At 49.2% G+C, this 16,727-nt stretch overlaps 1 protein-coding gene across 1 annotated transcript in view; it reads right to left on the minus strand.

Moving 5' to 3' along the window:
• Window positions 1–341: 341 nt before the first annotated feature.
• Window positions 342–16,727, minus strand: part of LOC146772170 (mast cell protease 4-like) — a 40,848-nt gene continuing 24,462 nt past the window's right edge. Inside the window, exon 5 of the mRNA XM_085637682.1 lies at window positions 342–2,794. Within this exon, the coding sequence (XP_085493808.1) occupies window positions 2,651–2,794 (144 nt within the window). The 3' untranslated portion in view covers window positions 342–2,650. The remainder of the gene's footprint in view (window positions 2,795–16,727) is intronic.

Below are 16,727 nucleotides of genomic sequence, written 5' to 3' on the forward strand. Positions count from 1 at the left end.
TGCGTTGCCAACATAGTGAGGAACCACTATACCTCATAACTGGAAAGACAACTTGCAAATGTCCAAGGCCAACACTAGATGGCAGGAGTATGCGGGGCATGTGAAGCTACTGCACTACATGCTATGAACTGGTGCTTACAGGGTAAGTAACCTATTCCTTTTCATATGAGATGCATGTTGAATCTATTTGTGCTGCAGTGCATTCCACTACTGATGGCTTCAGAGCACCTGCCTCAGTGGCTCCAGTGAGTAAGGGAAATAAACGGAGAGACCACGGGTAGAGTGCAGACTTGGAAATGTGAGTTTGTATATCAAAAAACACTTCACACAAACTACTCAGGTTGATGCTACATGCTTTATTGTACACCAATGTAAAAGCAGGCACAGGAACACAGTGAAAACGCACAGACCTGGAGGGAAACTAGCCTGTTATAAACCACACACAGGGTGGTTTAATGGTTCTGAAGAAAAGCGACCTGGTGCTCGTGCGAAGAATAGAGGAGACTTTGGGGGTAACGGATGGTGATACAGGGGCTTGTTTAATGAGAATTTTGGCATGCAAATATTTGCTTTCCTTACAGTTTTTGTATTTTGCTACATTGCTTGATTGTTGCAGTATTGGATTTAGCCTGAGTCTGGGACTAGGGTAATCAGTCTGCTAATCTGCAAAACAAATGTGAAAATGCGTGCGTGTGATGCAGATCCCCTCCACCCTAAGTGTGTGTATGGGCTGAGACTCCAGTAACATGTACGAAGCTGTTAGATTTGGTGTCTTTCCCTATTCCTGTGTGCTGCTGCCCATTGTGGGTCACTAGTATAGATGTGAGCGGTTTGTGTTATTGCGCCCTTGGCCCTGCGTCTGTCCCTGCCTTTTACTCTCCCCAGCGTCTTGAGACCCTTACGGGTGAGTAGCGCACTCTACAAACCCTGATTGATTGACTCTCCTCTACGCCTGGATGGCGCCTACACTTTGTAACTATGTGTACAGGTCTGGTCTCAGACAGCCCAATATGTAACATAATGAGCCATCCCCCTCTCCTGTTGTTGACAAGCGACTTTGGCTGTGAACATGCATTGGTGCCCCAGTGGAAGTTGTAAGCTTGAGGTGGTGAGGCGGGGCAGGTGGGGCGGTGCTGCAACGAATGCACGACATTGTATTGGGCGGAAGATCTGGTGGAGACAGGACTGAACATAATGGTAGACTGGGGTGTGATGTGGAAACTCAGACATGACTCGTGGAATGGGGAGCCTCTCCCCAAGTGTGGCCCTGACGATCTAACCTGAGGCGTAGTACTGGGAATGTAACCTGCTCCGTGGCAGAAAGAATGTGAACAGAACATATGGCGTCGGCTCCTTGACCTAATATGTGTAAGAAAGACTCCGATCTGAGCCGTGTATGCATTCCGTCCTTCGGTTTGGTATGAGAAATATGGCCGAAGTTGTGGGGCATGTAATGCGATAAGAGCTGAGTTATGGGCAAATTGATCCGAGCAGTGCACAGCAAATGTGACCCGAGGAGTAAAATGCAGCGTGACGCGTGAGAGAGGAAGCGTGGCCAGTTAGGTGGCATATGGAAAGTAGTTTATTTCGAGTCACCCCAGGTGGGACATAGAAATGTGGCCTAATGTGTGGCGTGGAGAGTGTGAACTGAGGTGTGGCTGCCCGAGCCAACATGTGCTGTGGAATGTGGGGCGCAACCAAAGCCGTCGCGAGGTATTGTGACCGGAAGAAAGGCTCAGGGAACCTGGGCTGCACTGTGGCACCTGAAGTTGACAAAAAGGTCTGTCATTTGGTCTTCGATATGGTGTTCACTCTGGGACTTGTGCCACGGCATAGAGAATATGGCTTGTGACGTGGTGCAGGGAATGTCATCTGATGTGCTACAGACTATGTGACCTGAAGCATGGAGAGTTTGGCTTGAAGTGTGGGACAGGGAATGTGACTTGTGACGTGGGACAGGTGATGTCGTGTGATGCTTGCTACAGAGAATGCAATCTGAGGCGCGGCACGGACAACGTGACCTGAAGATTGGCATGGAGAGTGTGGCCTCGAGTCTGATGCAGGGACTGCGGTCTTAGATATGGTTCTGGGAAGGTGACCCCCACTCTAGCTCAGGAATCGGACCTGTGGTGTGGGGGTGTTTGGCTTGGTGTGTGTATTGGGGAATAACATACAAGCTGTAGACATGTAATCCAAGCTGAAGCATGGCAGATCTGTCTCAAGCCGGGGCACTGGAAACTGGTCTGGTATGTTAACGTAAATCACCCCTGTGTGGTGCACAATCTGCCATTAGCATGTCGTCGCAGCGCCAGCCCTTCAGTAGGCCAGTAAAGACCTTTGAAACAGTTCAGAGGTGTCCATGGCTGACTGCAGCTTGGATGTGTGAAGCACTGAGATCAGGAGCTCCGCCAGAGTGTTGGAGCTAGCCTGCAGGACCTCAGTCGGAGTAGAGGACGCTCATCTGGAGTGACGGGGGGCTCAGTTATAGTAGAGGGAGCTGTGCCTGAGTGTCAGAGCTGCAGCAGAGGCAGCTCAGTCAGAGTGCAGGAGCCACCAGAGGAGAGGGGGGTGGGCTAGAGTCAGAGCAGGGGGAACTCTCATCGTTGAAGCTGCCAGAGAAGGAGCTGAGCCGGACAGTCAGAGCTGGAACTCAACCGGAATTACCAATGGTTTTCTTGATCCACTTCAAATACTTGGAGACCCGTGTGTAAATCGCTGGAGGTGAAGTTGGTCCTTCATGGCTGACTATGCCTTCCACTCTTCCCTCGCACACCAGGGGACCGCCGGAGTCATTCTGAAACAGAAACAGGATTAGTTGTCCGACACAGTGTTTCTTTTCACAAGATTGCACAACTTGTTCTTCGCTCGTTTTACTTTAACATTAGACTGGGAAGCGTAGAGGACTTTGTAAACCACAGATTATGTCTGAATTTACTTGTCGTCTTGGGCCTGGGAGGATGTAGAGGCACAGTGAATGCATTTCTTACCCTCCACCCCCTTCTGCTGGTGCCTATTTTACATATCTTAAATGCTCTGGGGGTAGGGAAGCCGGCTGATCCCTGATATCGCATTGTGTGGTGTTCAAAGTACTGTGGGGACCAGAGCTGTAGAACTGCAAGCTTCTTACTTGTGAGTGAAATGCAATAGACTTTATTATCTAGATACAGATATGACCTCACAAATAACACCACTGATGAAGACACTGGTGAAGTTACTTATCTCGTTATCAGTGACATTATTGGTGTCGAAAACAATGCTTATTTCCACCTCTGTTGACTGACGGTGAAAATGCAACCTTGTTTTTGCAGCATCAATCAATCAATCAATCAATCAATCATTTGTAGAGTGCGCTACTCACCCATGAGGGTCTCAAGGCACTAAGGGGGTGGGGGAAGCAGCTACTGGTCGAACAGCCAGGTCTTGAGAAGTCTCCTGAAGGTCAGCAGGTCCTGGGTCTGACGCAGGTGGGCGGGGAGGGTGTTCCATGTCTTGGCAGCGAGGTGGGAGAATGATCTGTTCGGCAGATGCGTGGGATGGTGGCGAGAGCGAGGTTGGCTTAGCGAAGCTGGCGGTTCGGGGTGTAGAAGGACCGTCCTTCGTTGAGGTATGCTGGTCCGGCGTTGTGGCGTGCTTTGTGAGCGTGGGTGAGGAGCTTGAAGGTGATCCTCTTGTTGACCAGGAGCCAATGCAGATCTCTCAGGTGGGTGGTGATGTGGCTGTGGTGAGGGAGTCTGAGGATGTGGCGTGCGGAGGCGTTTTGTATGCGTTAGAGTCTCATCTGTAGTGTAACCGTGGTTCCTACGTAGAGGGCGCTGCCGTAGTTCAGCCTGCTGTTCACCTGTGCATCCTCCGAGGAGGATGTAGTCTGTGGAGGCTAGGGCATGCGTCCTGATGAGGTCGGCGATGGATTCGCTGAACTGTGGTCGGGGTTCTGTAGACGAGGGTTTCTCCGAGGGTGGTGGTGTGATCAACGTGGATCTGGAAGTAGAGGTGTTCGGCCATGCTGAGTGAGTCTTCGGTGTTGGTTGAGATTCTGATGGTGTTCCTGTGGACGATGGCGACTCCTCCTCCTGGTTTGTTGTTTCGGTCCCTGCGGGTGAACTTGTCGTCTAGCCGTCTGGGATGGCTATGGCAATGTCAGGCGCCGAGGAGGTGTTCATCCAGGTTTCGATCAGGAAGGCGACGTCCGGGGCGGAGGAGTCGAGCAGGTCCCAGAGTTCGACGGCGTGCTTGTGGTCTGACGGGTGTTGAGTAGTATGCAGCTGAGATAGTTGTGGCCTGCAGTGTTGAGATGGGCAGGACGTGCAGGTTGGCTGGTGAAGCTGCAGTTTTGGCAGGTGAAGGGTCCGTAGGTGAGTTTCGGGGAGGCCTGGAAGCAGGTGGAATTTCGGCCGGCATTGAGTGCGTGGAGGGTATTGGCCTCGTAGCAGCGTTGGGACTTGTGGGGATCGCGGGGGCCAGGGAGTCTGGTGCTGGGCTTGGTCCAGGCGCGGACAGGTGCAGACGGGCTTGCCTTAGGCGCACGTGCAGCGATCGCCATACGAAGGGGAGGGGGGCGGAAGCAGAGGTAGGGGGCGGGAGTGGGCAGGAACGGGGCGGGGCCGCAGGGGCAGCAGCGGCGGGAAAAACAAGGCACAACAAAGGCACAATGCACAGTGTAATAAAACAGTGAGAAATAATCAGGAATGAGGAAGAAAAACAACAGGAGCACAATGAGGGCACACAAGGCAACAGGAGGGACAGGGGGAGCACCTACAACGGAGGAACTGCAGGGGTTTGAGCAGCGGTGCCGGGACGGGCGGCTGGCTCAAACCTTGGTACGGAGCTGGAGGCTGGAGGTCCGGCTGAACAACGAGGCTGCAGTGGGGGAGTGCTGGCCTTGAACCAGGCCAGCATGTGTTGTTGCAGTTCACATGCTTTGCACAATGCTGACTTCTGGTGTTTAACTGGGAATATTACACGTACTTTACGCCAAGAACACAACTTTTCATTTCAGGGATGACTGTGGGTCACAAATCCAAACCCCATCATGCGTCTGCACACATACTCAACCTTAGAAAATTTTTCTCCAGCTTGGAGGCTTGCACCTAACAATTGGTGCCCCAGTCGAGTTCCTGGCAGCAAATCTGCCCCTGACGTGGACTGTGCTTTTCAACTTAGCTCAAGTGTCTGTCCTGACTTCGGGACAGACGCCTACTCCGACTCCTACCCTAGTACCAACTACTGCGCCAGTTCCATGTGTGTCGATGGCGGCAGCGACACTGCTGCTGCCGAAAGGTGAACCATTAGTCCGTTGGTAGTCAGAAGGTAATCCACCATGACCTACATTGACGTCCTGCTGACCTCGACCTATTCCACAGCATCCTGTTTCTGACACGCCCCCTTTGCAGCATAGATTTTCAGACCCGGATTCAAAGGACAGCGACTATGACAATGATGAATTGCAACTATATGATAATGAGAGTCTATTTCTGGACCTTCAGGAGGCAAGTGTTCTTGACACTTTTCCAGACACTGAACTTAAATCCCCACCAGGCACCTCTTCAGAGGAAAATATCTTCTTTCTTCATGGTGGTTAGAAGAGCAGCAGAAGGTCTTGATCTCCAGCAAAGGGAGCCATAGAGAGGGTACTGGGATCAGAGATCAAGACGGGCTGATATTCCTGTTATACTCTGATGCCACAGAACGATGGAGGATGTTGTCTTATTCTAGACCTCCTCCTCCTGAACTTCTTCCTCGAGAAGGACAAGTTCAAGGTGCTCACCTTGACCCAAGTCCTGTCTTCCCTGATCCGGGCGACTGGATGGTGGTATTGGATTTGTAGGATACCTATTTCCACAACCTCTCCTGCAGTCCCAGAGATTATACTTCCGGTTTCATCAAGAGCCCTCTGTTCTCCTTGCTCCCCTTAGGCCTTACTAGTGTCCCTTGGGTTTTCACAAATACGATGCTAGTGGTAGCTGTCCATATGAGGAATTTGGGAATACCAGTATTCCCATACCTCTCAACGACTGGTTGCTTAAGACATGCTCACCTCAAACAGTTGTGAACCATCTTCAGATGATAGCCAACTTGTTGACATCCCTTGGATTTACCGTCAATGTGCCAAAGTCACATCTGACTCATTCAGAGAGACTCCCTTCCTATTTGAAGGCATCCTATTCCTGGCCTTCCTTCTTCCTCTGGAAATCCAGGATATTTGTGTTATGATCTGATGTTTCAACCTTTGAGTGAGAACGGCTTTCAGGCTTTTTGGCCTCTTGCATCCTGTCACTGGGGCACACCAGGCGGCACGTGCGGCCTCTGAAGTCTCACTGGGCTTAGCACCAGGTCAATCTCTCAAATTCCATCCAGGTGTCATGGAAGACTGAAAGATTTGCAGTGGTGGTTGCTGTCCTGCAGTTGAACCAGTAATAGACCTCTCTCTCTACTGTACCCAGATCAAATAGTCATGGCTGGGTCATTGTTGCTGGTTTGGAGAGGCCATAAGAGAGCTGGGAGAGACTCGGGTCTCTGACAGAAACCCGCCTCCCCATCAACCTGTTGGAGCTATGGCCAATTTGCTTGGTACTATAGGCTTTCCTCCCGTTCATCATGGGGGGAATGGGTCAGGTTTTTACATGCAATGCTACTGTGATGTGGTACTGCAACAAGCGGGGCATGGTCATGAGTCCTATGTCAAGAGGCTCTATGCCTCTGGAACTGGCTGAGTTTGCAGGCCTTCTCCCTGGCTGTACACCATCTGGCAGGATCTTTAGACGGCAAGACGGACAAACTCATCCGGGGTGGCCTAGCAAATCACAAATTGGCCGCTACACTCCGAGGTGGCACATGGCGTATTCCAGCAATGGGGAGAACCTTGTTTCGATCTTTTCACTATTGGCGAGAATGTGCTGTGTCCAAGCTTTTATGTGGTGGAGTTCCCAAGGCAAACCTTCCCTTGGAGATCTTTCCGTTGGACTGGAGCTTGGGACTCCTGTACTCCTTCCTGTCTCTACTCTAATACCCAAAGTTCTGAAGAAGATCAGAAACAACCAGGTCCAAGTCATTCTAGTGGAACCAGATTGGGCCACGAAAATGTTGTACCAAGAACGTCTGGCATTGAGCATCGGTCTGCTAATCCAGCTGCCTCTTTACGAGTAAGAGCAGCAGGGCAGGTCCTGTTTCCTAATGTGAACAACTTACACCTCTATACTTGGAGACTGAGGGACAGTAGTTTACCATTTTTTAACTTCCTCCAGAGGTAGTAAATGTAATTCTGGCATCCAGGCGTCCCTCCACCAAAACCATCTAAGCGGGATGCTGGGAGAAGTTTGTTGTTTGGTGTTCTTCTAGGCATAGTCAATCCTTACAAGCCCAGTTGTCTGATGTTCTTTTTTTCCTTGTCTTTAGCTCAGCAAGGCCTTGGTGTGGCAGCAGTTAAAGAGACCGGTCCCAGGGTGCTTGTTTTCGATCCAGGGTGGACCTGGCTTGGCAGTTTGGGCTGGACTGTTCTCATAGAGAACAGGGTCAAGACTGATTTGCATATGGCTTCGTCCAAACTGGGGTGGCGTGGTGAGCAAAAGAACAATGGATAAAACCCAGATCTGTGACAGGGGGTGAGTGTTTGAAAAGTTGCAGCACTCTTTCCATCATCTTATTGTGCAGCAGTTAAAGAATATCAGCTATGCCTACTGTGGTTACCTGAGACACCATCATTGTTTAAGTCGCCTGTTCTGATACAATTTTTGAAAGGGCTGGTTCATATTTTCCCACCAAAACCCTTGGTAAAGCCCCAGTGGGACCTCAGTTTGGTTCTTACATTCCAAATACACATTCCATTCGATCCTATGCCCAGCTGCTCCTTAAGATTGCTCACATTGAAAACAGTGTTTCTCATTTCAATCATATCAGCTTATCATGTTCGTGAGCTGCAAGCACTTTCTGTCCACCAGCCGTACACCACCTTCTTCCCAGACAAGTTGGTGCAAAGGACCAGGACTGCATTCCTCCAAAATATTGTTACACCTTTCTACATTGGCAGCCCATTACCCTGCCTACGTTTTTCACTCCTCATCCGTTCAATGAGGAAGAGAGACTCCATCATCCAGACCCCAATTGAGTTCTGAGTTTCTACATCGATTGCAACACGGTTCACTGGGTGGACAACAGGTTTTATGGACTTCTCTGGGGAGAAGAAGGGAAGAGCAGTGCAGAAATGGACCATCTCCAGATGGATTGTGCCTTGAATAAAAATCTGCTATGTACTGACTATGAAACGGCCTCCGGAATGCCTCGGACGCATTCCACCGAGATCAGAACTGCTGTCACTGAGCTGGGTCTTAGGAGTGCCTGTGTCAGACCAGGCTGTGACTTGGGCATCAATCCACGCGTTCACGGAGTGCTACTTCCTGGAATGCAGGTCTGCAGGAGGGACATTGTTTCCGTTCACTCCTGCAGGACCTACTGGTCTGAAACATTCTTCAGACCCACCACCACCTGGGTAATTACTTCTTTGGTATCTAATCGCAAGGTGAGGAAACGTCAGTTAGGAGCATCCATTAGAATAACAATTCACTTACCTTTGGTAACGCTCATTCTGGTGGATAATCTATCTAACTGCAGATTGCTCACCATCCCACCCTCCTCCTTCTGTGGATGGAGTCCTCTGGGCTGTACTGAAAAGATTTCAACTCCAAGATCTGCACACTGGCATAATCTAATTCCTAAGGCCTCCGTGTCCGACGGCGAGGACAGGTTTCAGAAAGAAAGTGAGGTTGACGCATGGAGGTGGTGGTTATATTGTGGCGCCTGTGTCACTTGAGGGATGGGACGGAGCTGCACATCACGCACTGCCACGCCGTGGAATAGCTGAGAAACATCTCCACATCCTCTCTGGCACTACGGGGTATTCACAAGGCAAGAAATCCGTGGTTAGACTATCCACCAGAAAGAGCGTTTCTGAAGGTAAGCTACTTGTTCATCTACTACAGTTGAATGCTGATGACTGCATGCTAACCCTTCGAGCTTATATGAGAATGTCTCCTTGGGTGATGGGGATGGAAAATACATAATTTTGCTGTTGTCCTCAATGCCATATGAAGTTGGCACAATTCATTCCGGTATGTAGTCTGTGCTTTCCTCAGTATCACAATTAGGAAAGCTGGTTGGCGTGATAGCATTTGCAGTTTAAATGGGCTATCCTTATCCATTTTGATGGTAGGCAGGCAGGCTTACTACAGTCTTGGTTCCGATCACTTGAGGGTTCTTTAGAAGCCGGTATAGCCGGCGTATCGGATAAAGGTTTCACTGCTAGCTCAGGGGTATTAGAGGCGGTTACCTTAAGTATTGAGGAGTCCAATCAAGACCCAAGGTCGAGTGTGCATGGGGTCTTGGTTGGATTGCCCCCTGTGCAGAGCCCAGATCTTCCTGCTTCCCCTGCCTTATCCCAAGTCCACACCTTAATGATGCCGCGAGTAGCACAGGGTGAACGAGCCACTAGATCTAAAAGAACCGCTAAAGAAAGGGAAATGTGGTATGTACATCGAATTCTGGGTGGGGAATTAAAAATGAGAGAGGGAACGGGGAACCACCTGCAAAGCGCACAAGGGGCGGTGTGGTACAAAGGGGTAAGGTTAAAGCCAAACTCAAACATCAAACCCCGGGACCACGTGAAAATCCTTCCCCTAAACCCTGTAACGGTTCGCCCATGCTGGTAGATTACGGAAGTGATCCTGATCATTGGAAACGCCTGGAGACTTTAATTACTGTCCTCCTAGCACCTTTTTGGAATAAACTAGGGGCAATTGAAGAAAAATTGTCCCTCCTCTTAAAAGGTTCTCAAGTCCCGGATAACCCGGAAGTAATTGGGTCCTGTAGTATTATGGGGGGGGGGGAGGGGGGGTATGACACCCGCGGCACCCTCGTTGCCAAGGTGCAGTGGCCCTGCTGGGGATTGCATGGGGGATGTGGCCCATGGGGCAGGTAAAAATCTTACTGGCAGTGCGCGCACTGTAATGCTGAGATCGCCCCGTCCGCTAGTGGCCATGGGAAGCCAAGGATTAGGCGGACAGGTGAATGCTCCCCGTACAGACCAACGGAACCTGCCCATGTCGGGGGGCCCGCAAGGACCACTAACTGCAGAACATGCCAATCCTTCCCTGAATCTTGGTCATCAATATGGGGAGGGCACTATCACTTCAAACCCTGTGATTATCAAGCCTTCACAGGACATCTTAGATCTGCCACCAGCAGCTTGTCCCTATGTAGTGGTTCTGGCTCGTGTTCTCCTGCTTAGACCAGATCAATCTGAATCCTGGACCCAACTCCGAAATAAAACTGTTGACTGGCTATCCAGGCATAAAGGTTTTAGGATAGCCATGAGTAATAATATCATAATGGTGCGCAGAGTTGGGTGGGTGGGGCGGACTCCAAAGAACATTGGGGGGATTGTGTGGTTGTCAATTTCCGAAGCCCTGTAGTTGCTCAAATGATCTTAAGGGCGCTGGATATGTGCCCACTGTCTGACACCTCCATCTGGGCCCTGCCACTTGGTTATTTCTACAATCCCCCACTTAGAACACTGAAGGAGATAGTACCCAAATTCCAGTTTTAAATAGGTTTGAGGCTTTATCTGGACTAGACACTCAAGATTGACTATCTGTTATCAATTCAATCTTAGTGGACAAATTGAACCCAGAGGAAATGACGGAGGTAGAAACACATGTCCCCTTGACTAGCCCTCCGATTTTAATTATGCCTCCTATTATGGAGTCACGGCCTACCTTACTTGGCACTGCCAATTCTAGCCCCACTCGGTGGCCAACTAAGGGAGGCTGTATAAAAGTCCTATCATGGAATATAGCGGGCCTAAGGCCCAAAAGGGGAGACACCACTTGGGAACTCTTCCTTGCCACCCACCATATCATAGCCCTCCAGGAAACTTGGGAAGCCACAGAATTTTACTTCTTGGATGGGTTCTTATCATTTTGTAACTTTGCCATACCATCTTCCATGGGGAGAGCTGGGGGGGGGGGGGCTTTTGTTGCTTCGCACCCCTTGTTTTTACATTGGACAAGGTTACTAAGGCGATTATGTCAACATCTAGGGGGAAAGCCCCGAGCCCTGACGGAGTACCGGCCGACTATAGAGCAGATCCTAAGTTATGGGCTAAAATTTTAACTCATGTTTTTAATGCAGCCACCCAGTTTGGCTTTCCTTTGTCTTGGGCCAAAGCGGTTATTATACCGATTTTTAAGAAGGGAGACAGAAACGATCCGGCCTCTTACAGGCCTGTTTCGCTTCTGGACTCCGTGGCTAAAATCATGGGGAAAGTTGTCCTTGCTCGCCTCACAGAGTGGCTTGACCAAAACAGTATCGTGTCTGCTCTTCAATACGGCTTCAGGCAAGGAAAGGGAACGCTGGGTCAATGTCTTAATCTTCACCTGGTGGTAGGGAAGTACACGGTCGCAAAGCACGGGGACCTCCATCTGGCCTTTATGGACTTAACCTCGGCCTTCGACCCTGTTAATAGATCAAAGCTTTGGGCAACCCTACAAAACATAGGTTTAGATTTTGACCTGATTTCCTTTCTGGCCACCATCCATGAAAATATCACCGCGGTTGTACGCCATAATAAAGATGTTAGCCTAACCAACTCTTGGGCTGTCAAAAGAGGGGTCCGGCAGGGGTGCATTTTAGCCCCCCTGTTATTTATACTCTAAATCAACAAACTAGGGGGCGCCCTGACTTCATGCTGTAAAGACATCCCAAGAGTTGGAATAAAAATGATCCCCACACTACTGTATGCTGATGACGCGGTCTTGGTGTCAAGGACTGCGCGGGGACTGCAAACGCTTTTAAACTGTCTTATTGATTTTATGGAGTCCCTGGACTTGATTACTAATTTTAAAAAATCACACTCTATGTCCATTTGTGAGAAAGTGCCATCTTTCTTGCATGGTATGCCCCCACTTTTTGCTAAATTGCTGAATGTACTTCGATTGAGTGTACCCTGGGCTCCTGCCAATCAGGTGCCCAGGGCCTATGTTCCTTCCTTAAACCACACAAACTCCAAATTGGCAAACCCTAGCCACATGTCAGCCCCTAGTAAATGGTACCCTAGGTACCCAGGGCCTTGTGGCCAGGGAAGGCCTCTAAGGGCTGCAGCACTCATTGTGCCACCCTCAGAGGCCCTGTACCCTTACACACACACTGCCCTTGCAGGCTGAGTGTCTGGGTGCAGGACAAAACAAAGAGTCGACATGGCACACATCACTGTGTACCATGCCCATCACCTACACTGCCAAGGCATATGTCAGCCACCCCTCTAGCTGGGTGCATTATGCCTATGGTTTGGGCACAGGAGCAGGAGCCCTGTGCCCCTACAGTACCCGGGTCCATTCCTGGGCACTGTAAGTGCAGTGCTGTCATTTAAGAGTACATGGTGCTGAGAGCTTGTCAAACACGAGCTCCACAGCACCATATTGGCAACACTGAAGCCTGGGAAGTTTGGTATCAAACTTCTCAGCACATTGAACCCACACTGATGCCATTGTAGGATTTAATGTACTAAGCACCCCAGAGGGCATCTTAGAGATGCCCCCTTACAGCTAACTTACAATCCACGTCTGCTCTGAGGCTGCCCAGGCTGCCACACAGCAGACACGTTGCTGGACCCCTGGGTGGGAGAGCCCCTGCTCTCCCGGGCCTGCAACAATGCACATCCTGGGTGAGGTGAGAAATCTCCTCCCCCAGGATGAGCAAAGGGAAGCTTCAAAGGCAGGCCGCCATTTGGAGTTTCCCCAGGCCACTGCAACCCCCCACTCTGGCGGGAAGCTTGGCCGGAAACCCCATACAAGGACAGGGGATGTGCCAGCCTGCCCACCCCACCCCTCAGGTGGGGGAGGCGAGGTGAAGCACATCTCCGGGCTCTCGCCATCTTGAAGATGGGAGGCCCTACCCTATCAGGATTAGGCTACTGCCCCCCTCCCACAGGAGAGAGGCAGGATAGGGGGTGTACCCACCCCAGGACAAGGACCCATTGGTCCCTGGCCTTCACCTACCTGTAACGCCCCTAAATCTAGTATTTAGGGGCCCCCTGAACCTTCCTTCCCTAGATTCCAGACAGAAAACTACAAGAAGAGCAAGAAGAACAAGGACCTGCCCTGCAGCTGCTAAAAAAGAGAAGAAGACACCAACTGCTTTGGCCCCAGCCCTACCGGCCTGTCGACTCTCGTACCTGCACCAGCGCGGCATCTCTCGTGGCCAGCAACCTCACCAACCCCGGAGGACCTGGCTACCTTTTGGCTCTAAGCCCCTGGGACTCCCATGAGTAGAGGCTCTACTCAGAAACCTATCTCTAACCCCTGGCAGCAGCCCGGAACCGCGAACCCAGCACACTCTGCACCGGCCAAGCCTGGCCAGTGCCGGAGTGAACAAAGACCCTGAGGACGACCCCACGGCAACTGTGACCCCGAGTCCGGCACCCAAGGACCCCCCTCGACATCCCGGAGGAAGCCTGCAGCCTCAGAACCAAGTGCCACCCCAACCGCGATCAACCAGAGGGTAAGATTCCCGACGTCAAAAGGCACCCCTGCACCCGGCGCCCTGCGGCCCCCTGTGCCCAATCCCGGGGTACCCACCTAACCTACAACTACCCAACTTACCTCTCGAAGTGGTGGTGGCACCTGAAACATCCTCGTCCCCGAGCCTGCAGCCTTTTTCCAAACCGGAACATTCCCATTGATTTCCATTGAGCGCCCGAGGGCTCAAAAGCACCCTGCACCCAGCCGCCCGAGTGGCCCTGGCAGTGCCCTCTCTACACTAACCTACTTCCCCACTTGCCCTGAGTAAGTGACCAGGAGCCCAGCTCCCACAGCCGCGTGGCTTGCCAGACAGCAGCCACCAACCAAGGCCCCCCTATCCCTCATAGGATAACATTGGGCCTAACTCTCTCTGCACCCGGCCGTCCTGAAACCGCTGAGGGTGAACCAACTGTACCTACCTAACACTGGGGGACCCCTGAGTCCATGCCCGGAATTTCAACTCTGCCAGTCGAGTACTTACCCTTAAACCGCTAACTTCATTTTCCTCATAGGGTAACATTGACTGGCTTTTTCTTCAAAAATCTTCTAAGTGTGAACTTTTCAAAACTGCAAAAATTCACCGAAAATCAGCCAAGTGACAAAAACGAATTTACTCACCTGCTCCTAGGTGAGCTCCCAGTGCTGGACCTTGGTGCCCAGCCCTGACCCTGAAAAGTGTTCACAACTATACTTACCTCTAACTCATTTTTCTCCCATAGGAAACCATTGTCTGCTTTTCTGTGAAATTTCTTCAAAGTGTCTATTTTTTGCAAATTTGAAATATTCTTTTAAAATCGTACCATTTCTGCAAACGAAATTACTTACCTGTTTTTGATAAGGACCCCAGTCCTGGGTCTAGGTACCCAGTCCTGGATTACTAAAGTAACGATAAAGTACTCTACCTGCAATTTGAATTTCTTGCCATAGAGATCCATTGAATGTTTTCTTGGAAATATTTTCTAAGTGCTAACTTTTGAAATAGCTAAATATTATTTAAAAATCATTACAGTTATTAAGTCGACTTTCATCACTTGATACTGAATACTGACCCAAGGCTGGTTCTAGGAGCCAGACCTGGAATTCCAAAAGTAATCTGAAAAGTAATTTATTACAAATAACCTGAATTTACCATTGAGCTCAATGCATTGTTATGTTTAGGAAATAGGATTGTTTATTGCAACCAACTGTGACTGTTTACACAAATTTATTGCTTAAGACAAAAGTATTTATATTCAAACTCTCATTCTGAGAAAGTATATTTTTACCCCCTTTGTGGTTCTAAAAATAAAACAAGCATATATTTTATATATATAAACCATTGGCCTAGAGTTCAGTTATTGAGTGTGTGAAACCATTTGCTGACTGAGTGTGTACAATAAATGCTTTACACTGTCCTCTGGTACTGCCTTACTGCTTGACCAAGCTACCACTTTTGAGAGTAAGGTCATACCTAACTTTGACCTCTATCAGCCTCTGGGGGACTGTGGACCCTGTACACCCTGTACCTATTAGGGAACAGTATATACAGAGCCACTTTCTCACACCATTGGTTCAGGAAAGGCAAGGAAGGCCAAATTCTATTGCAAGGACATGGAATTAATAAAAGTCCCTGCTTTCCTGTATTTGGGGGTTCTTTTTGATGATCGGCGTACGTGGCTCACGCAGCGCTTGCACAAAAAGAACACATTAGCTAGAGCATCTGGGGCTATTTTAAGCTTTGCAAAAAGAATTGGCTCTAAGCCACTCCAGGCCCTCTTGAAGTTTTACAAGGCTAAGTGTCTCCCAATGGTGACCCATGGGAGCGACATTTGGGGGTACACAGACACTAGAGAAATCCAAGCGGTTGAAAATACTTTCTTCCGTAGATTGCTGTCGGTTCCGAATTATACCCCAGTTTTTAATATACATGAGGACCTAGGAGTTGGTTTTATTTCTGATCAGATCGCAGTCGCCCCCCTATTGTTTTGGTTAAGAATCTGGGCTCAACCTGCACCTAATCTTAATCAACTGATCATCCAAGACTGTATTTCTTTAGATAAGGGGTTAGACATACCATGGGTCCGTTATATTAAGACCCAGATGGAAATTTATGGATGTCCTGACTTATTCTTGAGACCTAGAGCTCTGTGCAAGTCAGCCATTAGAGGTTTTTAGCGGCAGTTCTTGGACAGATCCAGTCTGATAAGGGAGGAAAGGGAAGTGGTAAATCCGACCGTGAGAAGTTTTGTCACGCTGACTCTAGGTAGACAGTTGCAACCATACTTATCTTACATAAACAAACCTTACCATCTATTTGTATTAATAAGATTTAAGCATAACATGGTTCCCTGGCTCCTAGCATTTCCGAAAGGGTTTTTTAAAGAAGGGTCATTAAGTCCCTGCCCATGTGACAACTTCTCTGAACAGAATACTCTCCATCTGATATTTTTCTGTGCCTATTACGACTCACTACGTAAGAAATATACTATCTCCCCCCTAAAAGGTCACAACTTTGAACAAGTTAGGCCAGCACTGGCATATCTGCAAATTCTGGCGACACCAGTGGTGTGTTTTGGGGTTGCAAGCTATATAGTAGGCGCAATTAGGTGTAGGAACAAGCTACCACCGAACCATAGTGGGGACTTATGTCACTCATTTACTATTCTATTTTAACCTCGTTTGATAACGGTTAAGTTTTGATCTGGTCAATTTTTATCTTGGATATTTATTTAATTCCCAGGACTGATTAAAATTGGTTGGAGCACTTAACTCTGGTTTCTTCTATTAGGGACTATCTGGGGCTCGACTCTTTTATATGATGTTTTATTGCAATTTCAAGGAAGGCACAGTAACCTGATTGAGTCATTTTACTGTATGTATGTGCTGTGCCTGAATTGTTTTGTTTTGTGATATGTACTTTGATGGTTTTAATTAATCGAATAAAATTTGACTTGACACTTGAGGGTTCCTGAACCTGCCTCAACCACAAGGTGGTTCGGACCTCGAACGTTCTGTGAAAACCAAAGGAGAAAGTGCCTCAAAGCTTGCAGTCTTCAGCTGCTACTTTGGAATCAACTAAGTCTTGATGTCAAAAACATCCTTGACTCTCAAAAGGAGTCTAAGGAGAAAATGCACAAATGCTCACCACTTTCACACAATGAACCAACTGATGACCAGGACTTG

Source organism: Triturus cristatus, chromosome 12, assembly GCF_964204655.1.
Source record: "Triturus cristatus chromosome 12, aTriCri1.1, whole genome shotgun sequence".
NCBI lineage: Eukaryota > Metazoa > Chordata > Amphibia > Caudata > Salamandridae > Triturus > Triturus cristatus.